The 11,019-nt window shown below is 33.4% G+C and overlaps 2 protein-coding genes and 1 long non-coding RNA gene across 4 annotated transcripts; all 3 read right to left on the bottom strand.

Annotated features, from left to right (window-relative positions):
* Window positions 1-1,014: 1,014 nt before the first annotated feature.
* On the bottom strand, window positions 1,015-5,515 carry LOC106381906 (calcium sensing receptor, chloroplastic-like). 2 transcript variants are annotated; one of them, XR_007318474.1, is made up of 8 exons: window positions 3,178-5,515; window positions 3,038-3,086; window positions 2,773-2,919; window positions 2,594-2,667; window positions 2,288-2,508; window positions 1,683-1,823; window positions 1,445-1,576; window positions 1,015-1,361 (listed from the first exon to the last, which is right to left on the bottom strand). XR_007318474.1 is itself a non-coding variant. In XM_013821845.3 (7 exons), the coding sequence occupies exons 4-7, from the start codon at window positions 2,350-2,352 to the stop codon at window positions 1,355-1,357; spliced, it is 345 nt and encodes a 114-aa protein (XP_013677299.1). In that variant the 5' UTR covers window positions 2,353-2,508; window positions 2,594-2,667; window positions 2,773-2,919; window positions 3,038-5,506; the 3' UTR covers window positions 1,015-1,354. The 2 variants fall into 2 exon arrangements, 1 of the variants encoding a protein (XP_013677299.1); XM_013821845.3 differs by having other exon boundaries at window positions 3,038-5,506.
* A 226-nt stretch (window positions 5,516-5,741) lies between these two features.
* LOC125580724 (malate dehydrogenase [NADP], chloroplastic-like) lies at window positions 5,742-6,159 on the bottom strand. The gene is made up of 2 exons (XM_048745743.1): window positions 6,076-6,159; window positions 5,742-6,001 (listed from the first exon to the last, which is right to left on the bottom strand). The coding sequence occupies exons 1-2, from the start codon at window positions 6,133-6,135 to the stop codon at window positions 5,786-5,788; spliced, it is 276 nt and encodes a 91-aa protein (XP_048601700.1). The 5' UTR covers window positions 6,136-6,159; the 3' UTR covers window positions 5,742-5,785.
* Window positions 6,160-7,979: 1,820 nt separating this feature from the next.
* Window positions 7,980-10,699, bottom strand: LOC125580725. The gene is made up of 2 exons (XR_007318475.1): window positions 8,733-10,699; window positions 7,980-8,486 (listed from the first exon to the last, which is right to left on the bottom strand). It is a non-coding gene; the product is annotated as an uncharacterized LOC125580725 (long non-coding RNA).
* Window positions 10,700-11,019: the final 320 nt, after the last annotated feature.

The following is an 11,019-nucleotide window of genomic DNA, read 5'->3' as shown; positions in this document are numbered from 1 at the left end:
GCTAAGTTCCTTTTATTTTACTCGTTAAATTTAATATTAGCTAGTTAACTTTATATTTAGCAGTTAAATAATGTGTTAGACCGAAAATAACATTAAATTATATAGTATATTATTAAGTTACTGATTTGTTTAACGCACTATAAATTAACATAACTTGATAATAATATTTGTAACATGTTAAGAGTTTGTTAACTCACTAACAAATTTTGTAACATGTTAAACATTTGTTAACTCGCTAAAATTTTTTGTAAAATAATGATGGTCAAATTTATTCATGAATTTTAGTGTGGTTCTTTATAAAATAAAAAATAGTAGTTTATCATGTTTTCATTTTTTCATAACTTTACTACCATATGTTTAGCTTTTCATCAAATGCTACAAAGTTTAGGAAAGTTGTCAATTTTTTTCAAAAATCAAATCTCCATCTAAAACTAAAATTATATTATGAACAAAAGAAGAAAATACAGTGTTATACAGACAAAAATAATATAGGAAGAAAAAGAATGTAAAGAAAAAGAAGAAACAAGGATTTGATGAAAGAGAATGTCAGAACAAAGATAGAATGAAGAAGAAAAAGAGTGAGAAGAGATTGTCGGATGAGAGAGTTAATGACAGAGAAGAGATAAGAGGCATTTACAGCAATCCAGAGCATAAATGGTATCTCATTTTGTCTTTGTGTTAAATCATGTATAGATCCCTAATTTTGACACTGATTATGGGTATTGAGCAAATTCTCCCACTAAAATACTCTTACCACTTTTTATGAAATGGATACTCGGCAAAAAGATGGTGGCAAAAACCAATCTCTTAGATAATAAAGTTGAGCCACACGCAGCCATACCAGGTAACTGATTAGTTGTATCTATCTACAATTACAACCACAATCCTGAGTTATCATAAATTTACAATTATATCCCAAATTATTCCTACCTTCACTGTATGCCCAACCATCTCTGTTTATTTGATCATTTCTTCTTCTTCTTTCAAAGTTGGTTCCACTTCTGATCATCGATGTAAAAGACAAAATAATAATTCGAAAATCTTATCAAAAGATCTCTCAAAGTTGAGATATAAAAAGGAATATAAAACAACACTTGCTTTAGCTGATGATACATTCTCTTGTTTTTATTCAGTCGGACCTAGGAAGGAACTTGGTTCCTGATCTAGTAACAAACCTAGAAACTGCCGGGATAATCCTGGATGGAGACAACACCTGTGCGAACGAGAAGTTGTAAGAATCAGTGCCTAACCGGCTCTGCAACCATCCTCTCCCACCAGAGAATCCATCAGTAACGATCCATCAGTTTTTAAACCCGAGAACCTTTAACGTTTTCGCCACTATTTTAGCGGAGTCCTAGTACCTACGAAACCAATAAAAAGATCACATGAACCAAAAAAAAATCACAAATGTCTTGTAAAAAGAGCAAAATATAAATACACTCACGAGTCCATGATGATGATGTTGGAGCCTTTGTTGATTCTCTTGAGGTAAGATATCTTTAACGCTGCTATTTCTGCTTCGACACGTTTTGAGTTCCTCACGATTCCTTTAACTTTGTTCGGTAGCTCTTCTAATCTGATAATCATAAGAAGAAAAAAAGAGTTTTCTTATTTATTTTTTTTGGGCTGATTCTTGTAATGAAAACATATTTAAGAACATAACTTACACAAAAAAGACTTACGGAATGGCGATCATACTGTTCTTAGCATTTGAAGGGAGACGAGGAATCCCAGATTTTTCCTTTTCTTTCTCTGATCTTATATCCACCATTAAGTAGTTCTTGGAACAAAGAAGATCAAGTGTTTGAGCCGGTGTGAGGTCGCTTAAACCCATAAAACCACAACACACAGAGTTAAAACTCAGTCAGTTCTCAACCCTTTTTTTGGCTAGCTTGAAATAGACTCTTAGATACAAAACAGAGCACCAATAACCAAGTAACAAAAAAAGTCATCATATTCATTAGTAATCAGATTAGTTTTCATCACAAAATGATGCGATCAGATTTTAACCACTAAATAAATGTTGTAAGTGCACATCTTAGACTTTGAATGTTCATAAACCGCAATACATCAGAATTAACAGTAACAAAAATCTCTATATATATATATTTTGTTACTATTAGGATCATATCGCAATTTTTCTGCATGCTGTCATTCAGACCCTTAGCACTTATTGAATCCACAGAAACCAAAAGTTACACTAGAGAATAGTAGAATTAAGACAAAAAGAGTTTGTTTGTTTACTAAAACTAGCAGATGAGATGATAATGCATTGTATAATGCTTACCTGCACAAACTTGGCAAAAGCAGGACCAAGAGGTGAACCGTTGTATAACGCCATGCAAGCTCCATTTATCAAGGAAGCATAAACGAGCCACGGACCCATCATCCACCCAAGGTTGGTCGGCCAAGCAACAACATCTCCTTGATGAACATCCATATGGCACCAAGCATCAGCAGCAGATTTCAGAGGAGAATTGTTGGTCCATGGGATAGCCTGTGGCTCACCTACACCAGAAACGCAAAACATAGTATTTCAACATCCACATCTCGTCTTCATACCATGTTGCAGTTTTTTTTTCATTCGGCTTACCGGTGGTTCCTGATGAGAAAAGGATGTTCGTGCAAGCTCCTGCTGGTTTCTCTACAGCAATATTTTCCACGCCTCTGAAAGCACAGTAAAAATATATGTGTGAATTCGTTTTATGACACTAAACAAGTATCAGAACTTATCTATTGGCTATTATTATCAGGTGAAATGTAAGATTTTACCCAGATGACTATCTAAAACTCCTCCCCTTTCAAGAAAACGTTCAGGAAGAAGAGATAAGAGAACGATGATGAAACAGATAAACGCTACGACCCATGTGGGTCAGTGGGTGTATATTCAAGTGAATTCTCTTCTTCTGCCATTTTTTTCTGCATCTCGAGATGGAGACAACTCTTTGTTATTTATTATTATATATATAAAGCAGAGAATAAGAAAGGGAAGAAGTAGAGGGTAAAGAATAGAGGGAAAGAGCAATGTGTAGGTTACCTTGTATAGTAAAAAGGCACAAAAACTTTTCTTCAGTCTCACGCAATCACTTAAAAAAAATAAACAAAGAATATGTATTTAGAGACCAAACAAGACTTGAACTGCTTTATTCACTTAGGCAACAATATATGACTTATTACACTTTATTTTCAGTTTTTTTAAGTGTTTTTTTTTTCTTTTTGTCTCTCTGAGGTGTCCAAGGTGCTGGAGGAGGTGGTCTGGCTGGTGTTGTAGGAGGTACGGCAATAATAGTAGGGACAATAATAGTAAAAAAACAATAAGATCATGCTTTAATATTATATAATAGCTATAATATAGTCCTCATATAAAATATAAATGTTCTATGACATTTATATAACATATGTTTGACATGTTAATTCTCCGTTAATTAATACTCAACATTCAATATTCTGAAAAAAAAAAGATCGGTTTAAATTTGTGAGGTCAATAATATAGTTGGATAACCATAGAAAAAGAAAGATATTCTATTTTCACCATATAAATGTCAAAACCACAACACAAATTGTTTTTTTTAATATGTGAATTAGTAAATAATAGTACGAATTAACTGGTATCCATATAGTTTGTCATATGCTAGATACTTTCGCATTAATTTGCTAAGATTACTTCAACCAAAGTTAAAAAAATGTAAACCAAAAAGTATAATATTTAATAGAGATATTATTAAAATTTACATGTATTATTTATACCATGTATAAACAAAAAAATGTAAATAAGTAAATTTCAAAATATTGTCTCCATTGTAGAAGATTGGTGTTTTCAAGATATATACATATATATATATATATATTTAAAAAAAAAAAATGTTATCCATGCGAAGTGATTTGTACACATGTCGTAACTACAATCATTCCCGCTAAAAAAATGATGACATGCCACTAAAAAATATGACATGACACTAAAAAATGACATGGGTTTAAAAAATAGTAATATATCATCATATAAATGATGACATGCCACTAAAAAAATATGAAATGACAATAAAAGAATGACATGGCTTTAAAAAATAGTAATATAGCATCATATAAATTGTGATATGTAAAATTTCCTTATAAAAACTTATATTTTTCTGCAAAAATTTTAAATATGGTAATGACTAATAATTCATATATCATCATTAATGTTAATTTTACATATAAATATTTATTTTTGGTAAAATATTATAATATATTATTAATTCATATATCATTAATTAAATTATATATATATATATATATATCTCGCATTAATAAAAATAAGCTAAATATGATTACAAATATAAAATTTTACGTCAATTTATATATCATATTTGTATAAATATAATTGTAAATATGCATCAAAAATACAAAACCAAAGTAACTCTAATCCATAAAAAAATATTAATAGTTAAGTATTTAAAATTTATTTAAATTTATATGTTCATCTTTATTATATTAATTAACCAATTGATTTTCCAGTTTGACATATTTTAACTAAAACAAACAAAATATCTAATTTATTGGCATTTATATTTATTAAAAAAGTTATACCAAATCAAAAGAAATAAGATTACAAAAATATGTTTATGGTTTCTTTATGAATCTAAAAAAAATAAGATAACTAAAACAAACAAAATATCTAATTTATTGGCAAAACAGCTTTCTTTATGAATCTAAAAAAAAATGGGTTTTAAAGAAAAAAGAAAAGAGATGTTTTTTTTTTGCTGACAGGAACCACATAGGAAGAAGAAGACAAAGCGGTGAGTGTTTGGTTTCAAGCCATGGGATGTTCCTTCAAATCCAGGCTCGTCATAACCGGTGAAAGTTTGGATTTTGATTTGTTTTCCTGAGAAAATGAACAAAACCCAGAAAGCCCATGATCGATTCTAGTCCCGGAGTGTTGAGCACCGATTCCACACACAGCTCTGAGAGGTGAAATAGCATCCATGTCTGTCTACAGAAGGAAGAATCAGAAGTTGCAGAGAAGAAGATGAAGAGATTATTATTGAGATGAAGAATACGAAGAAGAAGAAGAGAGAAAAGTGGAGAGAGAGGGTTTTGATTGAATGAGAAAAAGCAACAAAAGTTGGTCACTTTATTGACCTCTCGAAATCAAAGAAGAAGAAGAACACCAATGAGTAGTAACAGTTTATGCAGAAACTTGTTGTTCTGTTCTAATGCTTTAGGTGGGGTCCTTCTATATCCAACTGGATTCATTATTATTATTGACTTTATCCAATCCATTTTACCCTTTAAATTCGTGATTCGCGCCAATAATTAATTTTTCACTTTACTGTAATTAACGCTTATTCGACCGGATTTTCAACTTAATTGTCCTGCTTAAAATTTTTGTTTGAAAAAATATTATTATTATGAATTTATCAGATAGTATTGGATGATACTATGAAAATAGAGTAATTTTCACTCATAGTCACTTTATAACTTTTTATTACACCACCAATCACTTATTGCTCTTACGATAGTTTTAAGCGACTTTTACTTATTTTTTCCTAACTAAGAGCATGTTCAATGGGGGAACCTCTAATTAGGTTCTTAGTGAATATTTAAATAATAAACTTAAGTTAAGAACTTTTGTTAAGAAACAATGATTTTGAGTGTTCCAATGGTAGAACCCAAATAAGGGTTTTTAAAAAAAAAGCATATACAGAGAGAGGACAATAGAAGTAACTCAAACGAGACTATAATAGACTCTCATCAAGGCGAAATATGTATACGTTATATTTGGTCAGAACAAAACAGCACGTTCCATTCAAGGTCCTCGAGGCTTTGCACCAATCAGAAGAGCCCAGTCCACATCTTGAAACACTTCATATGGATATGTTCCTATATCAACTTCTCTCAACAAAGGGAACAAGGAATCCTCCAGCTCCATTGCAACACCTTCGAGGGCTTGGATTGATCTCTCTGATCCAAGAAGTTTCAAAGCAATGGGCTGGTTTGGTCCTAACACTGAACCTGAAGCAAGCTACACAAGAAAAACAATAAGATAAGATCAAATGATTGGTAAGTAAAGTAATCAAATCTAAAGGAAGGACTTACTTTGAAGAGAAGGTTGTTTGAAATCATGCCTGCAGCACCTGAGACTGCGATATTGATCATCTTCTTCCATGATTAAGTCTCCTCCTCTTGTAAACACACACGTTTGGTAACTCAAAACCAAAAAACAAAGAGTTTTAAAGGTTGAAACTTTACAACTGAAACAAAGAGAAAGTAAAGATTACAGCTTTGAGGTCAGAGGTGAGGCAGAACACTCCATAACACTCTTTCTTCGTCTTCACCGACCCATTTTCTTGAACCGCGACAGGTGCTTGGCTACTTTTAACATAAATTCAAAACAAGCATATGATCAGATAAAGGTTGAAACTTTATTTGAAGAGTGTAAAGAGACTTACTTCTAAGAAAACAGAGCAAGAGATTTGGAGATGGAAGTTGTGTGGAGAGGTGGAGGAAGAAGAAGATAGCGAAACTGGTTTGAAAGATGCAACTTGGAGGAGATGCGAAGCTGAGACGAAGAGCGGAGGAAAGGCGACGTCGTTTTGGGGGTTGAAAGCTCAAACATGGCAATTATCGCACAGACACAAACTGTGAAAGTGAGAAGTTTTACGGAACTATGGAGAGACAGAGAGAGAGAGCGCGCCAAGACAGAGAGGATTAGAGAATCCATAACGGCTCTTTCCTCCTACCTCCTTCGAGGAGAGATCCAGGTCCATCATCTAACAATCAATCACACAATCAATAGACTAGATATGTTCAACGATTGTCGGTCAAACCTACGAGAGAGGTGACGACGCAGAGATCGCCGTGGAGACCACCGACGGCGAAGCGGCCGAAACCCTCGGCGCGGCCGGCTAAAGCTCTGAGGTTGCAATCGACGTCGGCGTATGGTAGTGTGGTCATCGTCGACTTCGGGGAAGAGAGAACACATCCTTTGTCGGGTTGAAGTTTTCTTCACCGACCAAAATCACATCTCCAATGCCCTATCAACACGCGTCCACTAAGAAGCGTGTCTTGAAACGCTTAATTAAGACCCGACTCCTAAATTAATTACCATTTTTCATTTATTTTATTTACTTATTAGCCTAGGAGCCATACTTAAGAACCCTGAATGAACATGCTCTAAGCCTAACTATAAAAGATTCTAGTTTCCTTTTGTTTTAATTATAATAAATATTAAAAGATTATTTGACTTTTTGCTATCCTTTTGTAGCCGTACGTTTCTTCTCCCACAAGACCAATGATGTGCTCCAATCTTCTTCTTATCTCCAGGCACCGTTGCCAAAAAAACCAGAAATCGATCGGGAAAGGTCTTCGTATTCTCAGTAAAATTTGATATAGCTCCGTCGCCGGCTCAATCCCCGGCTCTGTTTCTGAGATCTTTCTTTGCAGTAAGTCTTCAATCCATCGTCGTCACTGTGCGGTCACTCCATGCGCCGTCGCGTCTTCCTCCGCGTCTTCAAATCGGTGGCTCGTTAAGCTCTGTTGTGCCTACCTCTGCGATCTCTCCTCCTCTCCAACCGTCGATGAACCAAACGGGGGTCGATCCGAACTGTCGAACCTCTAATGGATCCATTCCAAACCAAGTTTCATATATTTGCACAACTAGTCCTTTAACTTTCAACTTTTTACAATTTAGCTATAAAGTTGCAGATTTGCACAGTTGCTTTTCAATATGGCTCAACACTTGTAATTATGCAATACAACCTTCTACTTTACGAAGATGCGATATAATCTTAAAATAAAAAGCCAAAACCATGAAATACATTATTATCACTTAAATATTAGCTATATGCATGACGATTCCTAATGTACATATGTACATGAACCAGTGTACAAATTTTTTTAATATATACGTACACCAATTAGATTGTGCAAGAATTCATATGTATACCTGATGAATTTGCTGTATATAGTTGCAATTTAAATATAAAATAGTCAAGTATACATATTTTTTACTCACATGTTTGATATATATTCTAATTACGTGTACACATGTACAATAGGTATAATGTACACAATGATCAGTAAAATTACATGTACACATGTACAATGCGGTAAATTTTTAAAGCAATTTAATAAGATTGGAAGTTTAAGGTATATTGTAAAAGAAGCAGAAAACTAGAGGACCAAAAGTGCAAAAAGATGATACTCCTCCACTGATGTTGCTTGAGCGATCTTCTTGCCTTTAACAGACGACGAAGGCGAGCCGGCTACGACGGAGCAGAGACACGACAGCGAGGCTTGATTCCAATGACACAGCGAGGCTTGATTCCAATGACGGCGAAGGCTGAGAGCATGACCCATAGGTGGAGAGGTCTTGGGCTTGATATGTGGAGAAGCTTATGTCGAGGAGACGCAACGAAAAGCAACGACCACAGGCGGATGAGACATCACAACGACGAGATATTTGAGGGAGGAGCTGAGCAGGGAGAGGAAGAGGCGAAGCTCTCCGACTGTACAGACGAAAGATAGAGAGATGGCATCAAGATTTTATATAGAGTGATTTACACTTAACAGCCTAGATGGAGAAAGAATCAATAAATAAGGTCAAAAATTCAAAATGTAAACTTTGAAATCTAGAATGGAAAACAATGAGATCTGTAAGATTTTGTTAGCAACTTTGTAGAAAAGCACACTTTTAATGAAAAATATTTATAGAGAGGATTATAATTAAATATGTGAAAAGAGATTGTACTTACAAAATTGATTGCAGCGGCGTTAGAAGATGCAGTAATGGTGGAGGAGTATAGTGATAATTCGAGAAGTTGTGATGAAGAGGCGAGGGTTGGATCTAGAGGAGAAAGAGAATTATTGATGTGGAGGATATTCATTATAAAATCAATGGTTTCACGGGCGAAATTTCAGAGGAGATCTAAAAAAGAAAAAGAAAAGAAACAAGATGTGAAGAAGAGGAGAATTGGGACCCACTAATTGCAATATAGTTACGTTTTGGTTAGTAAACCACAACGAAAACTGAACAAAAAGCCAGAGAAAGTGTGTGGGTAGAAGAAAGTGACCTATGGTGTTATTAATAAGTGTAAATGTGATCTATTATGTAATTTTTTCATGAAAATATTATGATTTTATGATTATCAATTAAACAAAACGTTATATGCATCACTGTCAGGGTCGCCGCATGAAACGTGTTGCTGACTGTGTTTGAGGCTTTTCCTCGTTGGATACGGTCCCACTTGCCTTATTCAAATAAGAATCATTTATTGCAATGCAATAGCTTAATTGGAAGATAAACCATATTCTAATCAAATTAATTAAAGAACTAATTATCATTTTCTATTTGGCCTAACAAAATCTGTTAATTTCCATTCTCTAAATGATTGATTTTCTTATTCTCTTTTTATACATTTTTAAAATAGGATGTGTATCTTGTTTGAAATATATAAGTATATTTTAAATTTTCATTTTCCGCACGTGGTCAAACATTTTTCCATTAGATTATCTTAAAACATAACAACGTTTCCAATCTCAGAGAGATTGTTTGTGAGCTGAAACAGAGAGCTCTTTGCCAACCTATATCATGGAGTACCCCTCGCAGTGCAATCACAGATTTGTTCCCTGTGTTTAAATCGATAAGACTTTTAGAGTCTGAGAAATAGACCACGTCTTTAATTCCAACGGACATAGCCTTCGAAAGGCCTGAACGCAGAGCCAAGGCTTCTGCTGCAAGAGCTGACACAATGTAGCGTCCATTGTCGGATCCTTCGAAACAGAGTGTGCCTCTCGAATCTGTACATACCCAGCCGAGTCCACCTGCAAGAGAAGAAGAATTCCAAGCCGCATCCGAGAACAACATAAAGGAATTTTCCGGGACCTTAGGAGTTGTGCTCGAAGCATGAAGATCTTTAGGTGAAACAGAGTTTTGTTTTCGTGGAGGAAGAGACTCCTGCCACTCTTTTGCCGCCTTCAAAGCTTCTGCAACTCACTAAAATTTGATTTATTTGCATTATCAATGATATGATTTTTTCCAGAATATATAAAAGTTAAAAAGTTGAAAAAGAGTAGCCCATAGTTTCATATAATCTTTTATTCATTCGGCCGAAATATAAGAGTCCAGGGAATCCAAGAGCAGCCCACAGCTTTTAATCCAAAACAACGTATAGAGACAGAACTTATATTGTGGCAAATTATATAAAATTATAAACCAAGAAAGTTACTAAACCAGTCTAATTTATTTTCTACTAGATATGGACCCGTGCGTTGCACGGGTTTTATTTGATGTTTTAGTTTCAGGAACACAAAAATAATAAAAAGAATTTCACATTAGTTTTTGTTTTTTCATTATATATTAGTGACTTATTTTAATAATAATAATTTATTTTCTTCGATAAATTTTGATTAGTATTTTTGTTTCAATAATCACAATGTTTTAAATAGTGTATTAATTTTTATAATAAATACCTCACTTTTATTTTTTAAAAATAATATTAATTGTAGTTAATTAAAACATATAAAACCGTGAAATCTCTATATTTTTTATTCCTTAAGAAAAATTAAAAATAGCAAAATCCAAATTTTAATGTTACAGAACACCAATCAATATGTATTTTTGATAGTCATCTAAATATAAAATATATTTCTAGATAAAACATTCGAGGTTGATTAATTTAGCATCCATAGTGTGATTTTAACCTCTTTTTCTATATATATATATATCATATATCATTAAAAAATTCTTGATATATAATATTTTGTAGAAAACCATTGTCGTTATGTTTTAAAAATCTAAAACTTTGTAGTTATAGTAATTTATTATAAGGCGGCGTATAATTGTAAAACTGGACTTGACAAATATAGACAAACTTTTTTAAGTTTTGACCTTAACTCTTGTTGAGAATCATTTGATAGCAAATCATATAGGGAATAGATCTTTTCAGTTTGAAATGTCATCTTGCATATGTTTGTCTATGAATAAAAATTCATTTTCCCACATAACTTTGATTAGGATTTCTGCTTCAATAATCATGTCGC

This window comes from Brassica napus, chromosome C1 (genome assembly GCF_020379485.1).
Source record: "Brassica napus cultivar Da-Ae chromosome C1, Da-Ae, whole genome shotgun sequence".
Classification (NCBI taxonomy): domain Eukaryota; kingdom Viridiplantae; phylum Streptophyta; class Magnoliopsida; order Brassicales; family Brassicaceae; genus Brassica; species Brassica napus.
The sequence above is the reverse complement of the archived record's forward strand: the minus strand, read 5'-3'. Positions and strand labels throughout refer to the sequence as shown.